This window comes from Anastrepha obliqua, chromosome 3, assembly GCF_027943255.1.
Source record: "Anastrepha obliqua isolate idAnaObli1 chromosome 3, idAnaObli1_1.0, whole genome shotgun sequence".
In the NCBI taxonomy this organism is placed as follows: Eukaryota; Metazoa; Arthropoda; class Insecta; order Diptera; family Tephritidae; genus Anastrepha; species Anastrepha obliqua.
Window position 1 is genome coordinate 53,633,609 of NC_072894.1, and position 20,519 is coordinate 53,654,127.

General features: G+C 40.7%; 1 protein-coding gene across 1 annotated transcript; it reads left to right on the top strand.

The window, feature by feature from the left end:
- Window positions 1-5,660: 5,660 nt before the first annotated feature.
- Window positions 5,661-20,150, top strand: LOC129241975 (basic-leucine zipper transcription factor A-like). Its single transcript, XM_054878522.1, has 2 exons — window positions 5,661-5,808; window positions 18,910-20,150. Exons 1-2 carry the CDS (start codon window positions 5,661-5,663, stop codon window positions 20,148-20,150), a joined length of 1,389 nt encoding a protein of 462 aa, XP_054734497.1.
- Window positions 20,151-20,519: the final 369 nt, after the last annotated feature.

Consider the following 20,519-nt stretch of genomic DNA (forward strand, 5'->3'; position numbering starts at 1 on the left):
CAGTTGGCGACGTTTACTGAGGTTGCAAAAAATTATGGCAGCAATGCGCATAGGAAATTCTATATTACATTTTATAATAAGTAAAAGGAGGACAAAACGTTTATGGGCACACGCTTTTCTCTGTAAACTGAATCCCTAATTAATAATATTTAATACAAATTTTATTACAATTCTGCTTACAGACCTGTTTTCTTTGCCGGCATCCATTTCATTTTGTTTTTGTTTTGATGTTTCTCCTTACATTCGAAATAATAATTATCGATAACACAGAAAACAGGTTGTATGTCGAAAAGTATCGTTATTATCTAGGATTATTTTTTAATCTCAGATTTTGGGAGAGAAATTTTGTATGGGAAATCGCGCTTTTTAATTAAGGATTTTGAGTTAAGCGCGAAAAAGTAGATCTTCTACTTATATGTGAACGTATTATTACATAATACACTTGTATATATGTACATATACATAATAAATAATACAAGTTCTGCATAAGCTATTTACCCTCGGTATCAGCGGCATCGCTTCCATTAGTGTATTTTTGTAAAAATGCGATTTTTGCGACTTATCATTCATGTTTACCACATCTAAGAACTTGAGTGCATTTACAGCGGGATCTCTAAAAGTATAGAACAAACACGTACACAAATGGTATTTTTAAAACTACTTCACTCAAGAAAGTTTAAAATAAGAACACGGTCCGAACCGAATTTTATATATGTACCCGCGCATATTTTAGTAAAATTTAATTTGGGCTGGCTATTAATTTTTGAAATGAAACAAATGCATGGATAATGAGAGTTATAGTTTGTAACATCCGACAGCCTAACAGAAATATTAACAAGAACAAGAAGTGAGCGCGGTTTCTATCCGATCTCATTATAATTACATATGTCAATTTTAAATGAGATGAGGAGCAATACAAGTTTTGGTGAGTTTTATTAAAACGTTTTCGAGATACATGCATTTACCCATTACTGGGCGTGGCACCTCCCATTTTTCACAATTTCATCCGTCGTATTTCCGGGTTCATCTTTTGTATCAAAGTTAAGGAATTTTCCACCATTATTTTTTTTTAAATTACCGTTATATGGGAAGTGACCTTTCTATAGGGTTTTCCAATAAAAGGTGTTATTTTGATATTCAAAGAAAATGGTATTTTTTAATATAAATGAACGGATGTTTATATCATTATAAAGAGGAAGGTATGTCGTTATTAGTGGAAAATAACATCAGGCAAATGACCATCACGGCGGCCGGCGTAGCCGAATGGGTTGGTGCGTGATTACCATTCGGAATTTACAGAGGAACCTTGGTTTGAATCTCGGTGAAACACCAAGATTAAGAAAAACGTTTTTCTAATAGCGGTCGCCCCTCGGCAGGCAATGGCAAACCTCCGAGTGTATTTCTGCCATGAAAAAGCTCCTCATAAAAATATCTGCCGTTCGGAGTCGGCTTGAAACTGTAGGTCCCTCCATTTGTGGAACAACATCAAGACGCACACCACAAATAGGAGGAGGAGCTCGGCTAAACACCCAAAAAGAGTGTACGCGCCAATTACATATATATATATATAAATGACCACCACGATCACGCTTACAGGACAATATCCTTTTCGTGAAATTTTCTATAACCGAATTGCAAAGTGGCTGCCCTATGTCCTCGATAGCCTCACGAATTCCATCTTTGAGGTCTTGAATGGACCCTGAGCTGCTGGCGTAGACCTTCTCTTTCACGTGGCCCAAAAAAAAAGTCACACGGTGTTAAATCACAAGATCTCGGTGGCCAATTGTGATCACCTCTTCGAGAGATAACACGGTTCGGAAACTTTTCCCGTAAAAGATCAATGATTTCGTTACTTGTGTGGCACGTAGCGCCGTCTTGTTGAAAATAAACGTTGTCCAGATCAATACCATCCAATTCCGGCCATAAAAAATTGTTAATCATCTATCGATAGCTCAATCCATTCACCTGTAACACCTGTTATTGAAAAAACCTTTATTTGCAGTACCAGCTGCTTTGGACAAAGAGTTATATGTAGTATGTACCAATTTTCATTGAAATATATTAGTTTTTGCTCGTACTATCATGCACACGGACGGATGGGCAGGCTAAATTGATTAGCGTTAAGCGAACAAAATTGTGAAAATTGAGCGGGTATGATGAATAAACATCGTATACAGTTGATAGCGGGAACGTAACTATAGCCACGTAACTATATGATATGGAGAAAGCATTAATATTATTTTTAAATTTAGCTAAAGTGGAAAATGTGCAGATATTTATAACAATGAAAAATAAATTAAACATTGCGAGTAAATCTCCGCCTGAAAATTATCGCATGAAGTTGCCTACTCCCAATGCCTACAATGGCTGTAAAGCCTGAACAACTACACCTCAAAGGATTAATTCAGCCCTTTTTGGGCGATAGATTCAAATTTTTCAAGAAAACGGTCAATATATTATAGTTTATAAACTGATTGCAGAACTACTTTTGAAGTAATTAGAGGGTTAACGCTGCTCAAAGTGCAATCAGGTTAAAGGAGGTTGGCCTCTGGCCTCAAAAGACATAGTCGCATTTTTAGGCAGTTAACACCGCATTTCTCTGAACTTCGAACAGATCTCTCTATCCGCAACAGGGGACATAAATAAGTATACAGGAGCCTGATTTATGGAATTGTTTGACGCTAACGGTTTCCTTAATATGTAATCAAAATAGTTTACACATGGTAATTGTGTACTGGGATAAGCTTTCATATGCGCCTTAATTTAGCTGCAAATTTTAGGTACCGTTATCCACGCTTTACTTTGCCTTTGATGCCAGCGAAATTTATGTCACAGAAGTTAGTATACAGCTAACGATTGTTCAGTTAGCATAACATTTATTTTTACGTATTGATTGAAAAAGTTAAAGCTATTAAAAGGAAATAATTAAAGTGAGTATAAAAATTTAGGGAAGTACGTTTTGTATTAATTTTTGCGGCATTTTTTGTAATGACACCAAGAGGAAAAGAGCTTTCTGATGATTTAAAAAAACTGATCGTTGTGGGCGTCCGTCGCTCTTAAGTCCCAGAGAAAAAAGCTTAGTCGTACGGAAAATCAGAACAAACCCCAAAATAAGTGTCCCCAAATTGAAATCTGAAGTTGAAAACGAGACTGGAAAACAATTAAGCACCCAAACTATTCGCCGGGTTTTGCATAGTGCTGGTTATCATGGGTGCAATGTTAGGAAAAAGTCCTTCGTGAGTAGTGTCAATCGAAGTAAACGGATTTCATTCGCAAAAGATCATGAAAAATATGACCAAACGTTTTGGAACCAAGTCATATTTTCTGATGAGTGTAAGCTCAGTATCTTTTGGGGTGTAGGGCAGATCGCCTCCGCGTGGTGCACCCCGGGTAACGCCAAATGATCTGCGGCCTTAACGGCCTTAAACCTGAACGGTGACGACCCTGCATTCTTTTGGCATTTTCTAAAATCTCTGAACTTGAACTTGGTTTCCTGAGCTGGTGGTTGCGGCATTCTGCCACCCGAGTACGCTGGGGTGAAACTCAGCCGAAACGGCTGGTGGGCAAATGTCGTGACTGCCCCCGTCCCGTTAAAACCCTGGCAGGCCTCGGAGTACGTTCCTAACTCGTCGCCATTGGGTTGGTGGTGTAGGTGCGGTTGAGAGGACTCCCGCTTTGCGTCCGATCTGGCTCTGAACGCATGCCTCATAAGGGTATGCGTCAACCCTAGCACGGCCTCCCTGCCTCGGCACAGATAACCGTGGGATCATTTAAGGACGACTACACTTTCGAGTTATGGATAGCGGCTCCGAGTGGGGACCCAACAAAATTAAACATGAACAACAACAACAACAAAAACAAAACTAATAACAAAAACCCTAAAAATTTAGGCGGCAGTGGGGATTCGGAGCCGAACCCCAAGGTCTCCTCACTTAAGGAAAGAGGGGCGGAACCGCCTTCTCTAACCAGCCCTAACCGAGAGGCAGCCCAGGGGGGCAAAACAAGTAGGGGCGGAAGGGCGTCGGAGTCGACGCTCAAAGCATTTTCAGGCTGGGGCTCTGGGAGGAAGTCGGAATCGACTTCGAGCACCATCCCAGGGGGGGTGAGCGGGAACCCGCTTCACGTAGGTAGACGGTCGCTTGCGGAACCGCCTGCGACCCGTAGTGAGGTAGGACTGGAGGGGATGGCCAGTACCAGCAAGGGGTTTTCCCCAAGTTTTCCGGGGGTTTCCGGGGCTTCTTTTCAGGGGTCCCTTGCTAGGCCTAAACGGCAGCCAGGACAGAGCAGGAAAGCCTTCTCTGACCAACGCATAGCCGCTAAAATCCTGGAACGCTACGGCGGCCAAAATGCTTCGCAGGCACCTGAGAAGTATTTAAGGACGCTTGAGTGGGCCAGGATGGTACTTAGTGGGGCAGAGAAAGGCCGAGTGGAAAGGGTGTGTGCGGTAGCACCGCCAGTAGAATCGGCAGTGAAGCGGCAACGCTCTCAAGAGGAGGGAATTCTCCGGCCGAAGAAGCCGAGGACTGGGGCCGGTCCGCCGAAATCTTTTAGCGAAGTCGCTAAGCAGGCGGGATCCATCACTCTGGGGGTGGTCGACAATAGCAGGGAAGATGGCGCCATTTCCAGGGACGAGTGGAAAATAGTGGCATCGGCCATCTCTGCGGTTTTTATGAAGGTGGTAAGGGAAAACCCTGGACCTCCACCGTGCTGTGAGAGTGCCGGGTGGCACCACGGCACCTTTAAGCGAATAGTGTGTGCCGATGAGCGATCGGCTACTATGTACAGGGCGGCAGTAGCTCTGGTGGGGGAGGTCTGGAAGGGAGCCAAGCTGGAAGCTGTGGACAAAAAGGACCTACCTCTTCGTCCACGCGCCCGGGTCTGGCTTCCCTCAGAGCCCTCTGCTCCAGAGGATATGGAGGAAATCCTCCGTTACTGTAACCCGAATCTTCCCACGCATAACTGGAAGGTAGTCAAGGTGGAGAAGTCCGAAGGACACTTTCGGCAAGCGCTGATTCTGCTAAATGCAGAGTCCCTCGGACCTCTTGCCGAAACTAAAGGGATCATCACCTATGGTTTCGAGAAGGTAGCCATGAAGGTTTACCAGACCGATGCCAGGGGTGATGTCTCTGCGACTCCGGTAATGCTGGGAGGGGATAGGCCCACGGTAGAGGAAGCTCCCGTGGAGATGGATGTGGAATCTGTCATGTCGGATGGGGGCAGTGCTGACGACGCCCGCTCTTTAGCGGGGTCAGTCTTCAGTATCGGGCAACTGTTCGACAGGACAGAGGAGGAGGGGCTTCTGGCCTCGGATAGTGAGGAGGCTGACCTCAGGATGTTGGAGAAGATTATTGAAGATGAAGATTCTTCAAATAAATCTCCAGCACTCTAAGGCAGCTTCCGCCAACGTACTAATCCACCTTGAGCAAGGTGGAGTCGACGTAGTCCTGATCCAGGAGCCGTGGCTGAGCAGTAGCGGCATCTCTGGAATCAGGACGAAAAACTATTTACTGATGGCTCACAGTGGTGCAGGTAAACCAAGATCCTGCATACTCATCAGAAAAGAACTAAAAGCATTCATTTTGCCTAATTTCAGCAATGAGGACATTGTCTCTATAAGCCTGGAGAGCACCATCGGGAGACTCTGGCTGATCTCAGCCTATATGGCGCACGATGACGAGGTGGAGCCACCTCCGTTGCTGCTAAGGGAGGCCCTAGCTGAGGCGAGGCGAAGGAAAATCGACGTCATTATCGGAACCGATGCAAATTCCCATCATACTTGCTGGGGAAGTTCGGATATCAACTCAAGAGGTGAGTCACTTTTTGATTTTATTATAAGCGAAGACTTAGTTATTTGCAATAGAGGTAAGGACCCAACCTTCATTACGGCGGTCAGGGAAGAGGTGCTTGACCTCACCTTAGCCTCCTCTGCACTAAGGTATCGAATATCTGATTGGAGGGTGCTCTGCGCTCATTCCTTTTCGGATCACAGATACATCCAGTTTTCTCTGAATGAAGCAAAACCGAATAGATCCTCCTACAGGAACCTTAGGAGTACGGACTGGGACCTTTACTGCAGAAACCTGCAGGTTTTCCTTCCGGAAGCGCCGCAAGAAAACGCGGATCTCTCGGAAGAATTTATAGATGTATTGGTGGAGACTTTCACCGCTGCGTGCAACAGAGCCCTCGAGAGCGCTTGTCCACTAAGACCGCCCCCCAAAAAGGAAAAGCCGCCCTGGTGGACAACTGAGCTCTCGGAAATCAGGGCTTCATGTAGGCGACTCTTTAATAGAGCCAGAAGACTTAAGTCTCCCTCGGGATGGGAACTGTACAAAGCAGGACTAAGTATTTACAAGTCCGAAATCAGGAAAGCGAAGCGAGACTCATGGCGGAAATTCTGCGAAAGCGTGGAGGGCTGTCATGAGTCCGCGAGATTCAGACGTATTCTCTCGAGGAACTCCACACCTATGGGGTACCTGAAAGACAGCTCGGGGTGCTGGACCATGAGCAGCGAGGAGTCACTGCGGTTACTCCTTGACGCCCATTTTCCGACAAATCCGGGCTCGCTTAATATCGGCTGGGATAGGACGCATAGCACTCCACACACCCACCGCCGCTGGCTGAATAAGCGACGCCTGGCTTGGGCGATTGACTCTTTCAAACCCTTCAAGTCACCTGGGCCCGATGGCATTATACCGGCTCAACTGCAGAAATCTGCTGAGGTATCTTGTCATTGGCTTCTTCCTATCTACGCGAGCTGCATAGATAGGGGCTATATACCCAGATCTTGGAGGGATGTGAGAGTAACTTTCATACCCAAGGCAGGTAAGATTTCACATGTATCCCCTAAGGATTTCAGACCAATCAGTCTCTCCTCGTTCCTCTTGAAAACCCTGGAGAGGCTGATTGATCTGCACATAAGGAGTGAAATTCCTCGGGGGCGTTTATCGTGCGCTCAACATGCTTACTGTAAAGGCAGATCGGTAGAGTCTGCTTTGCATACAATTGTTAAGGACATCGAGGTGTCCCTCCACCAGAAGGAGTTCACTGTGGGTGCCTTCCTCGACATTGAGGAGGCTTTTAATAATGTCCTCCCGGAGGCAAGGTCGCTAGGTAAACTAGGAGTCGGAACCGAACTTATAAGGCTTATCCACACGATGCTTACCGATAGAACGGTCGTGGCAGAATGGGGTGACACCTCTCTCCGCCGGCAAGTGAACAGAGGCACTCCGCAAGGGGGTGTTCTCTCGCCACTACTCTGGGTTGCCGTACTTAACGGTCTGCTGGAGGAGCTGGAGGGGAGGGGCTGTAAGGTGATTGCCTACGCGGATGACGTGGCACTTATTGTCAGAGGCAAGTTTCTAGATACTCTGATGGAACTGATTCAGGGGTATCTGAATCTAGTTATAAATTGGACCGCTAAATGCGGCCTATCGATTAATCCTCTGAAGACGGAGCTCGTCTTATTTACGAGGAAATACAAAGTACCAAGAGTGCTTCTCCCCTCAATATCGGGCGCTCCGTTGGTGCTCTCTGACAAGGTGAAGTACCTGGGACTCATCCTTGACAGAGGTCTTACATGGAAGCCAAACATTGAGGAGAGAATCAGAAAGACAACAGTCGCCCTGTATGGTTGCAGGGGCGCTATCGGCAAAAGATGGGGCCTCTCGCCTAAAGTCACTTTTTGGCTTTATAACACGATTATAAAACCAATCTTGCTATACGGAGTCCTTGTCTGGTGGAACTCGCTAGAAAGGATGGTATCAGTTAAGAAGCTGGAGAAGGTACAAAGGTCTGCCCTCATTGGAATCAGTGGGGCTCTCCGTACCACTCCTACTCTAGCGCTTAACGCTATGCTGAATGTGGCGCCCGTGGACATTGTAGGAAAAACTACCGCTGCACGCGCCGCAATCAGGTTAAGGTGTTCGGGCCATAGGCTAGACTTAAGTTACGGACACTCTAGTATTCTTAAAAACTTTGAGTTCATCCCTATGGTGCTGGACCACTGTACACCCACGCTAGGTCCGAGCGGACCTTTTTCTACCCACATTCCCTCAAGGGATGAGTGGGCGGGGTGCAACATTCGGCGGCAAGGCATGGCAAACATGTTCACGGATGGCTCGAAGTTGGACGGAAGGGTTGGTGGGGGAGTATTCTGCAAGGAGCCTCCCATCAAACTTAAATTTAGGCTCCCGGACCACTGTAGTGTTTTCCAAGCGGAGGTATCCGCAATTAAGGAAGCGGTGGATTGGTTGCTCAATTCGGTAATTACCGTTAAGGAAGTAAACATCTACTCCGATAGCCAATCGGCAATTAGGGCCTTGGGCTCGCTGTTTGTGCGCTCGAGATTGGTCGGAGAATGTCTGGCTTCTCTCTCGATTGCATCCGAATACTTCATCATCAGGCTCATTTGGGTACCCGGGCACAGCGGCATAGAGGGAAACTGCTGGGCTGATGAGCTGGCTAGACAGGGAACTTTGGAGACGGTTTCGTCGCGTAATGAGAGAATTGGGGTTCCCCTGAGAAGCTGTGGTCTGCTCCTGGAAAGATGGGCCTCGAGTCAACTCAGCGAGCGCTGGGCTACTGCGCAAACGTGCAAGGTCGCGAGATCCTTCTGGCCACGGGTAGATCGGGGACGCTCAAGAGAACTCCTAAGGCTAACAAAACCCCAGCTCTCAAATTTGGTGGGCATCCTTACAGGACACTGTCCGTTAGGTACTCACGCCGTAAGACTTGGGATTGCCTCAAGTCCGTTCTGCAGAAACTGTCTGGAGGACGAGGTGGAATCATCTCAACACCTTCTTCTCAGCTGCCCTGCTCTCGCCTGGCAAAGACTTAGATATCTGGGCTCTTACTTTTTCGCTACGCCTGCGGATATAGCCGGTGTAGATGTCATAAAGTTGATGAAGTTCATTAGTAGCTTGTTACGGCCAACTACGAACGCAAATCAGCCCCCGTCGGCGCCGTCGTAAAATGTATGGTCATCATCGTATCAAATCCCAAAGCTCCTTCTTCCTTCCCATCTCCTTTCCCCTCTCCCATGTATGGCACCACAACGGACGAATTACATTTGTCCAAGTGAGCTCTTTAGCTAGGGCAGCCATTTAACCTAACCTAACCTAACCTAACCTAAGTTCAGTATCTGTGGATCTGATGGCCGTGAAAAAGTTTGGAGAAAAGTTAACGCGGAATTGAATCCAAACAATATGACCGGCACTGTGAAGCATGGAGGGGCTCTGTGATGGTTTGGGGATGTTTGGCTGCGAACGGGGTTGGAAACTTGGTATTTATGGAAAATATTATGGACCGATATGGTTATTTACAATAAATATTTTGAAAAACATTTTAAAAGAAAGTGCTACGAAATTGGGCCTTGGTGGAACGTTTATCTTCCAACAGGATAATGACCTCAAGCACACATCCAACATTGTACGAGAGTGGCTGTTATACAATGTGCGAAAACACAACCACAGTCCCCGGATACCAACCCAATCGAACATTTATGGGAATATTTAAAGCGGCAAATACGTAAACATCCGATTAGAAATAAGGAACAACTGAAAAACTTCCTTCAAGAGGAATGGAATAAAATACCACCAGCTATAACTGAAAACTTGGTGAAATCAATGCCATCACGACTTAAAGCGATTGTAAAGTCTAATGGTTATCCTACCAAATACTAGGATTTGATTTTACTTATGTTTTTGATTTTACAAATTAATAACACGGTTTTTATTTGATTAAACCTGGAGAAAGTGCTTTTTTTATCATTTTTTTAACTTTAACAATTTTTTATTGCATAATTTTACAACAAAATTAAAGATGTTTGTTAATATTCTTTGAGTGCAGTTATTAACGAAAAAATTAATGTATTACTTTCAATAATCGGACAAAAATTGCGTAAACTACGCTAGTTTTCCGTAAATAGAAAAAAATGCCTTGAATATCTATCCATTTGTGGAACCATAGTTTTTGTCTTTAATGATTATTTACTTGGAAAAATATTTAGGAATGCATTTAGATCGACGCCTTACTTGGAAATCCTATATTAAGGCCAAACAAGAGCAGCTTAAAAATAAAACCAAGCGAATGCACTGGCTGCTTGGTCGCAAATCCCAGCTTAGTTTTGAAAACAAAATAAGACTATATAAAGCTATTTTAAAGCCTGTATGGACCTACGGTATACAGCTTTGGGGAACTGCTAGCAAATCGAATATAGAAATCCTGCAACGCTACCAATCAAAAACTTTGCGTGCTCTTGTTAACGCCCCTTGGTTTGTCACAAATGAAGCAATACACAAGGACTTAGATATCCCATTTGTAAAGAGTGAAATTCCAAACTTTTCTAGCAGATATCTTGCACGGCTGTCAAACCATGTAAATACGAATGCTATATACTTATTAGACTCAAGTAATGAAACAATACGACTGAAGCGTAATCATATCTTAGACTTGCCATTTCTCTAATTTTGCTGAATTAAATTATTTATTCAACACTAAATAAAAAACAAAATACATAAGTTCCTATATGAAGATAAGCAACTCATTAGTACAAATGAAATTTAATACATTTAAGATCAAATCTTAGAACAAATATCGTTTTTTTATATGTAGTTTTGCATTTGTGCAAATACTACCACTGCTATTAGATTATAAGACCTAATTTGCTGAATATCATTATACATATTAAGATAGATTGCAAATAAAATATTTACAAAAAAAAAAAATATATATAAACAAGGAAACGCTGGCAGCAACATTTTATTTTCACATTTAATTTAATTTATAATACTTAGAGATAAGACTTAAAAGTAAGAGTAAGCAAGGCTTAGTACAAATAGAAAATCAGGAAGGGCGAAATCTTTTTAAAACATTAAATTCTCCACAAGTGGTGAAACTTTTTCTCTCTCTCTCTCTTAGCTTCACAGTCTGTGGTGGACCATAGCTTCACCAACAATCTTCCTCCAATTCAGTCCCTCTCTTGCCTCATTTCTCGAACTACGAACATTCATCGCTCTTAAGTCTGCTTCGACGTCATCAAGCCATCTCTTTCTTGGTCGGCCTCTCTTATGATGTGGCCAATCCATCTAATCCGCTGCGCTTTAATAAAACGGATTACATTTTCACCACCAATAAGGTTTTCAATTTCGTTGTTGTAACGGATGCGATAAGTGCCGTTTTCAAGCCGAATAGGACCGTAGATTTTTCTCACTATCGTTCTTTCAAATCGCAATAGTTGGTTTGTATCATTAACTTTCAGTGTCCAGATTTAAGCACCATTACTAAGAATCTGACGTATCAAAGTTTAATATAATACATCTTATACAACTGCTTCCCTTAAAGAGCTATCTTCCAAAGGATAACGTATGTGGAACTCAATTTCACCAGAACTTGGCGAACACCTTATAAGAAATTATCGAAAAGTTCGTTACGTTTGACAGTCATATCGAGTTTCTTTTTGAGAATAACCTTATCTCAAGTAATCCCAATGGGTTTCTGGCTAATCTTTGTTTCCGGGCGAATGGAATAAGTGCTCGTCCGACTCTACGTTGTTTCCTGCCGCCCTTTCTCTTCGTCATCGTCCTAAACGACGTTATGAGTCAAACGACCCGGACTTATATCCGGCCAAGGACTGTCACTCCAGCAGCATTCCCCCTATGTAAATATGAGGAATGTTTATGCTGTTACAACAACAACAACAACAGACGAGTCACGCTGGCACGTGCAGTCAGACTGGAGGTCAACATGGCCAAGACCGAGGCTATTATATTCATCCACAATAAAGCAAGACCTATAATAGTGGGATGGTGGAATTTGTCAAAAGCTTTTGCTACCGCGGCTGTACTATGAAGATGTCAACTGCAGACTAAACAAAGCAAGGGTGGCGTTCGAGCTAATGCATACAGTATGAGCGAGTTCGCAAATCTTCAGGCGCACTAAGCTACGAATATTCAGTTTAAATGTGAAGTCTGTATTGTTGTAACGAAGTGGAACATAGCTGGTCTCCAACAGCAACGCACGGAGGCATACTACATATCTTTCGTCAACAAATGCCCCCGCATCATCTGTAGAATATTCTGGCTGAACACCATCAGCAATGACACACTGTGGTGATCAACGAATGAGGAGTCCATCCTATGGCAAATCAAATGTGGAAAGTGGGTCACATACTTGGAAAACTACCAAATAGCATCAGGAGAATGGCTCTGGACTGGAACCGGAAAGTCAGCAGGAGTCGCGGTCGGCCAAAGATCACCTGGCAAAGGTCCATGTTGCGCGAATTAGCAGATGCCTGCATCACATGGGACGGCACAAAAACAACAGCCCAGAACCGTGTACGATGGAAGAGTGTGTTCTGGGTGGCTTCAATCTTATTAATATTGAATGGTCCGGTATAGATGATATATAGATTGGACATAAAACAATGTTAGTGGTATATCTGAAACTAATTTGACTGACAATTTTTTGAGTTTTTGATTGGTTCAGATAAATAGTTTCTCAAATAGTCTTTTTCGAATTCTTGATCTCAGTTTTATTAATGATAATATAAATTTCTCTATACTAGAATGCGCATACCCTATGACCACCTCTGGTCTGCACCTGATAATGTGACTACGTTTTTGTTTTAGAAATTTTCATTTTAATAAAATTAATTTAGCTGTTGATATTTTACAATGGGATTCCTTATTTACTGGGGTTGTAGTAGATAATTGTTAAGGTATTTTGAAGCTTAAGATAAATGAGAAATAAATACTTCAAAAAGTTTAAGTTCATAAAGTTAAATATTAACATTTTTTTTTTTTTAATTTTAAACCTTTGGATAGCAATTTAAAGCGAAATTATATACTTAAATTCGATTTGGATATAAAATTAAATCCTAGTTCCTTCTGCCGATATGTTAAATCCAAAAGATCATGTTCAAGTATTCCTTCTGTTCTCTACTAAAGGGTGGTTAAATTTCAAGGGCCGATGTTGAATGTGAACCACACCTAAACGTCAACGACACCGTTGGACTTCTTTCTTTGGGGTTATTTGAAAGAAAAGGTGTACGTCGATAAGCCAGCAACAATTCAAGAGCTAAAGGGTGAGATAATTCGGCACATTAACGGAATACCAGCGTCATCGAAAATTTGGACCATCGGATGGAGGTGTGCCGCCAAGGCCACGGCGGCTATTTGGCCAATATATTGTTCCATTCAATTGAGCCATACCAATATTATCATAATAAAGAGAAATGACAATAATTAAAAAAAAAAATGTATTTTATTCCAAATCAATACCGGCCCTTTAAACTTAACCACCCTTTATAATGAAACTCAGGCATATTCTTCTATATATGCAGGTAATCTTTTTGCAGATTTCCTCCGTTCAAATTTCCAATTAGACTCAGATTTGAATCATGAGTGTCACTTGAGCATGAATTCCTAAGTCAATATTGGCTTTCTGATGTTGAAGATGGAATTCGACAACTTAAGGCATCAACAAAATCTGATGTATATGGGCTATCTTTGTTTCTTTTTAAAAACTGCTCTACAATTGACTATTCACTTTTATTAATGTTCTACAAATCCCTTGAACGTGGAGAGTTCATAGATGTGCGGAAAGTAACAAAAATTAAACCATTATTCAAAAGTGCAATACAAATAATATTGCCTATTATAGACCAATTGCCAAATTATTTACGGTTTCAAAATTATATGAACTTATAGTGAAAGATAACATTTATTTTGTAGTTAACCGGTTTATCTCTGTAAATAAACACGGTTTTATGAGAGGTAGATCCGCTGTTTCAAATCTTGCAGTGTTTTCTGAACATTGTCTATCATCTTTCAAAAAAAAAGTTGAAGTTAACACTATCCCCACAGGCCGATTCTGGCCGAGTTTAATAAAGCGTGACAGCCATTTCCCCTCTTTCTTTCTCGTGCCAAAGGGCGCCAGTTGGAAGCACCCAGAGAAGCCAAGTTCTTCTCCACCTGATCTTTCGAACGCAGAGGAGGCCTTCCTTTTCCTCTGCTACCACCAGCTGGTACCGCATCGAATACTTTCAGAGCAGGAACGTTTGTATCCATTCGGATGACATGACTCAGCCAACGTAGCCGCTGGAACTTTATTCGCTGCGCTATATCTATGTCGTCGAAAAGCTCATACAGCTCATCGTTCCATCGCCTGCGATATTTTCCGTAGCTAACGTGCAAAGGTTTCAAAATCTTCCGTATAATCGTTCTCTCAAACGCTGCAAGGGACGCCTCATCGAATGTTGTCATATATAGAATATTAGGTTTGTTCGTTGAGAGAGGATTTTACAACTCAATTGCCTACTTAGCCCAAAATAGCACTTGTTGGCAAGAGAGATTCTCGGTTGGATTTCAAGGCTGACATTGTTAAAGGTCTTAATGCTGGTTCCTAAATAATTCCTACATTTTTGGGAGCTGATGATACTCTATAAATCCTGAATTTGATTTAGATAACTTCGTTGCTTGGTGTAAAAGAAAAAAGTTAGATTTAATTTAATTTTGTTCTCTTTTACCCACTTCCTACCACATTGGTGGTTCTATTTTATTAAATCGAAGTGAAATTATTGATCTTGGTGTGGTATTTGACTCTAAATTCTCTTTTCAATGACATTTAAATTGCAGTATTTCAAAATCTTATCCTGTACTTGCTTTTGCTCGACGTTTTAGTTCGGACTTTATTGATTCATATTTTCTAAAGTTGTTATATACCTCTCTCTCCAATGCATCTTATCCTGGAATGCAGCGTTATAGCGCGGAGAAGATTGAGACATCTTGGCTAACTGCAGCCAGAAGAAAGGCACATACGCTCAATCCAACCCAGCTCCATCCTGAGTTTAATAAGGGACCTGGGTCTGGATGAGGTACTGTGATGAGTAGAAGGCACAAAAGGCCATGAGGTCGAAGTGCAAACCTCACAATGAATCTATCTAATATAATATAGGGTTATTCAATAGGTGCGCTTCAACTTTTTTCCGATAGGGAGGGCGAACGACGCAATATATTTTATTTTTCGCTTGTCATTTGTAAACTTCATTAGTATACATTTCATCATGGAACGCTACGCACTTGAGCAACGATTGCAAAGCGTGCAAATTTTTTATGAAAATAATCGTTCTGTTGCTGCTACTTTAAGAGCATTACGGCCATTTTACGGTCCATTTAACAAGCCGTCCCGTTTTGGGGTTATGTGAAGTCATTGGTCTACAGTAACAAGCCGGCGACGATTTGTGAGCTCAGAGCCAATATTGAACGTGAAATTGCTGGAATTTCGGCCGATTTATGCAAAAGAGTGGTCGAAAATTGGGTTCAACGATTGGACTTCGTAAAACGTGCACGCGGTGGTCATGCAAAAGAAATCGAATTTCATACTTAAATGTATATGTTCAAACTCGATAATAAAAAAAAATTAGTTAAAAAAGTCAAACCGTTTGTGTTTTATTCAAAAAAGTTCAAAAGTTGAAGCGCTCTTACTGAAAAACCCTATATATGTACCTCTCTGTGTGTTCGAAACTGGAATACGCCGTCTTTATTTGGAGGCCCAATTATGCATGTCATATTAGTAGGTTTGAATGTGTCCAGAAAAAATATTTGTGCGTTATGCTTAGCGTTTTTTGAATTTTACTGATCTAATTCCATCCTATAAAAGTAGGTTCTTGCTTGTTAATGTAAAAAACGTTTTCGATTTCTCCCCCTCGTTACTCGAGAAAGTTTATATCAATATTCGGAAGCACGATATTTTCTGGTTAGGAATGGTTAGAACTAATTTTGCTTCCTATGCTTCAATTTCTAGAACTAATAGAATTTAATGCGCTTCAAAATCATATCGGCCTAGATTTTTCTTCAACAAAGTACCACTTCAAATTGTTACTAAATGAATTCTTGAACTAAATTCATAAGATTATCTAATATTCTTTCTCTGTAAACTATAAGAAATGTTACATGAGATAATGCTAATGGAATGAGAAGGCGCAAATGTTACTGTTAAGAATTTTTAGTACAATTGAGATTTTAAAGATTTGTAGTAAGGGATTTTAGAACACCGACTTTATAGACACCACACTTAGTTTTGCCCACACTAAAATTGAAATCACCACACATCTTTCACCTCAACACACAACATATAATATCTCTCACCTCAACTTCAAACCAACTCGATTTTTACTATTTTCTTATTCTTGAAATAATAAGCGAATACGTAAAATTTATTACACAAAATTTTTTTCACTTACAAAAAAAAAAAATAAAGGAAAATAAATTTTTTTTTTTTAATTTTCGCCGTGAATTGATGTCGAGTCATGTGACGATGATAAATACGCAGTGCGTTTATTTTTGCGGTTGCGGTTTGAAATAAATATGTCTTCCAACAGCTGGGCAGCCGCAGCTGCTCTGAGTCAAGTATTCGAAAAAACTAAAGTAAGAGGCACAAAAAAACAACAAAAAATATGAAAAAGTTCTGCCCCGGACATTTCGATACTAGAGAAAATTTCGAATCCATTATTTTTGGTTCTCTCATGGCATATAAATACTAAATTATTATATTGATATAAAGTGCACAAAAGCATATGCATATTAGCAACAACGAAATAAACTTACTCTAAAACAAGAGTGCGGCTTTTTTGTAGGCTGCTGTGGAGACATTCAGCCTTCGCATGAATCACAAAGTGCCAAACATTTAATATTGAAGAAATCACTGAAGCTTTTGCGAGTAGTGTTGATGTGCAGTATTGTTCATAACAATAGAGACCGATGTCTCAAATTTTTGAACCAAAATTTTTCAATCAATATGTACTTTTTATTTCGAAGCTTTAACACATATTTTTCGACTTTAATATAAGTATTCATATTCCAAATAATAAGTTGCACTTCATAAAAAAGGTCTAAAAAGATATTGTAGTATGTTCACTTATCGAATGCTCACTGTACTCAGTTGAATGCATAAATATTATTACAAACACATTGTAGCACTTGACTACAATATTCATATAAACAATGTGCAAGCACTTGTGGTAATACGATCCCTTGGCCATTGCCCTGATGCTCACTGTACTCAGTTGAATGCATAAATATTATTACAAACACATTGTAGCACTTGACTACAATATTCATATAAACAATGTGCAAGCACTTGTGGTAATACGATCCCTTGGCCATTGCCCTGCATGGACATTACCGCGTCGGCATATTTGATATGCGCCGACGGTTCAACAACCAAGTGAACATATTACCTCCTCCCCGCCGTTACGAGCCGCGTCAGCCCTTAGACGTTCTTATGTAAACAATACATAAAGAATTATACATAAGCTGACCGCGCCTCTGCCGGCGTCCCTGACAGCGCAGCCACGCTGTCTTTAGCTGTAAGAACCAGATTGTAATAACTAAAAATTCAATCAATAAAAGACACTCGTAGGAACGAGTCGATCAAACGGAACTTCTTTGATTTCAACTAATACATGGCGACCGTGACAGGACACAGAAAATAAGCCCTGGAGTCAAGCAGCAGGAGGAAAGAAAGCTATGCCAACCACATCTACAAAGTATTGAAGCAGCTGGACGCTGGACAACTTTACATCGTAAAAGGCTGGACAACTTTACATCGCAAAAAGGCAAAGAGCAGGAACAGCGTTGGAAACTACATTTTTCTTGTCTGAGTGAGTAGAGGTTCAATGAATGCAGTAATCAAAAAGAAAAAAGCCGGAAGAAGCGGCATACGAGTACGCCTCCAAAAGAGGAAGGCGGAAATTCTCAAACTATTGTTTGCCACCAACCCACCATTACGTTGGGAGGCAACAATAGCACTACAAGCCGAGCTAGATCAGATTGATCAAGCCCAGAAGGCAAACCATAAGCATTCAACCTCTACCACCACACAAAGACATATAAAAACAATTGATAACACTATTCCCAAATTAAACCAGCCAGGAGCAATAAAAGCCCAGCCCAGTAAACCAGCCAAGAAGTGCCCAACCGACTGCGAGGGACCATTGGACAGTGCGTTCTGCCAATACACGTGCAAGCACTGCACGGCAGCGGATCCGAACACCAAGACGAACAACAACTAGAGACATCAAACGCGAGAGGCACCCCGCCGCTTGCGTCAACGAGGGAGCGCCAGCGTGCCAGATCCGGCGAAGACCAACTGGTGCAGATGGACGATCAACAGCAGCAGAATTTAGATATATTTATATAATACACAAAAAAAAAATTATTGTAATTAATTTAAGACAAATATAGTAAGCGGAAGCGATAACTGCATTGCCCGCTAGAGTATGGCCCGTGAAGCCATACAAACCACTAGGTAGGAGATCGCTGTTGATCGAATCAGGAAAAATTAATTAAATTAAAATTGACTCCTAAATGAACATTAACGTTAGAAATAACAAAACTAAAATAAATGAGCAGAAACAGTATAAGTAAATCTGATGATATATATATAATAACACCCAGAATGGGGTTAATTGATACCAAAACAGTGGACTCCACTGCAAATGTAATAAATAAAATAGAATCGTCAAATACTGATATGAAAATAACAAACATATTGTTACTGATAATCGTTATTATTATGTGTGCATATATTATTTACAAAGCCTACATCCTACATAATAAATGTATAAAAAAGAGAGCCTTAAGCCAAGCTAACGATCTTGATAAGATCTGAAAATAATATACAAACACACACGATTCTCATGGTAATGTGTTTATATATACAAAAAAAAAAAAAAAAAAAAAAACTTTTATATATATACATATACATAATGAATTCCAGGCATGGAATGGGAGCAACTAACCCTAAATATCCGTGAACTAAAAGAAAAATTTGATAAATCTTACAAATGTGTAAGCCAGAATAGGTCAATACAAAAGGATACTTTAAATAAACATGCGAAAATTCTTGTAGAAACATTTAATGATGCAAGAATATTAGTGCATGATAATAGACGTATAATAAATAAAACTAACTGGTCAAAAATATCAAAATTGTTGATCAAATTACGTTCAAATTTATATAACGTCAAAGAAAAGTATCAGCTAGATATTTTCATTCCAACAGTGTTAAATTCACCATTAACACTACATGGAGAAGAAGATCAGAAATCAGTTGAAACAGATTTAGATTCAGATCCTGAATCAAACGAAGAAACTGACATAAAAGAAAACGACCTAAAAGATCTTACAATTCCTGCACAAATCACTTTATCTGAAGAAGATAATGAGATAGAACAGGAAGAAGGATTGAATTCTAGCACAAGCTCAGCAGACACAGAAGAATACATCATGACAGATGTAAACGCCCAAAGGGCATACATAAAGGACATATCGAATGCCATTCCAGAATTCAATGGACAGAAAATACATCTTCAAAGATTTGTAACAGCTTTAAAGTTAATAAATCTGACAAAAGGCACATTCGAAGAAATAGCTGTTGAGGTCATTAAGTCAAAAATTGTTGGCTCAACTCTATACAAAGTCCAAAAAGAACCGACAATTAATGCAATAATCCAAAAATTGCAAGATACTATAGTCGGTGAAACATCCGACGTAGTAAAAGCCAAATTGTCTAAAACAATGCAAAAAGGGAAAACTGCCGAAAAATTCACGACAGAAATTGACAATTTACGAAAACTTTTGGAAGCTTCGTATATTGACGAAGGCCTATCAGCCGAACATGCTGACAAATTCAGCACTAAAGAAGCCATTAACGCAATGGTTAAAAATTGTGAACACGGAAAGTTAAAAACAATCCTCGAGGCAGGCAATTTCAAAACAATGGATGAAGCCGTCACAAAGTATATACAGTGTAGTACCGAAATGACAGGCAATCCCAATTCAATATTGCTCGCCCAAAGGGGCCGTGGTAATTATAACAACAGGAATAATTATCGCGGTAGAGGCAATGGTAGAGGCAATGGTCGAGGTTATTATAATAATAATAATTATAATAACAACAACCGCAATAATGGCCAGAATAATAATTACCAATATAATAATTATAGAGGTAATAATAGAGGAAACAACAGAGTCAACCATAGAGGAAATAACCACCAAAATGGAGGTTATAACCAAAACAGTAACATTAATGTAAGGGTGACCCAAAACGCTTCGGGAAACTCCCAACAGCCTTTAGATACTCAGCAGTAAATAATAAAATTCATACCATCAATCTCAGCCAAAACATATACGTAACCTTCACAAATATAAACACAGGGAAAGAATTAGTATTCTTGATAGACACAGGTGCAGATATATTTATATTAAAAGAAAATTCAGATGTTATTCAATACATTCAAACTGATCATATAATAAATATACAGGGAATAAGTCAAGAAGTAACCAAATCTAAAGGACTTACTTCCATTGAAATCCAAACCACAAATTACATAATCCCCCACGATTTTCACATTGTAAATTTACAATTCGCTATTCCATGTGATGGAATACTAGGAATAGATTTCATTAAAAAATACAACTGTCAATTAGATTTCAAGCCGTCTGAAGACTGGCTTATAA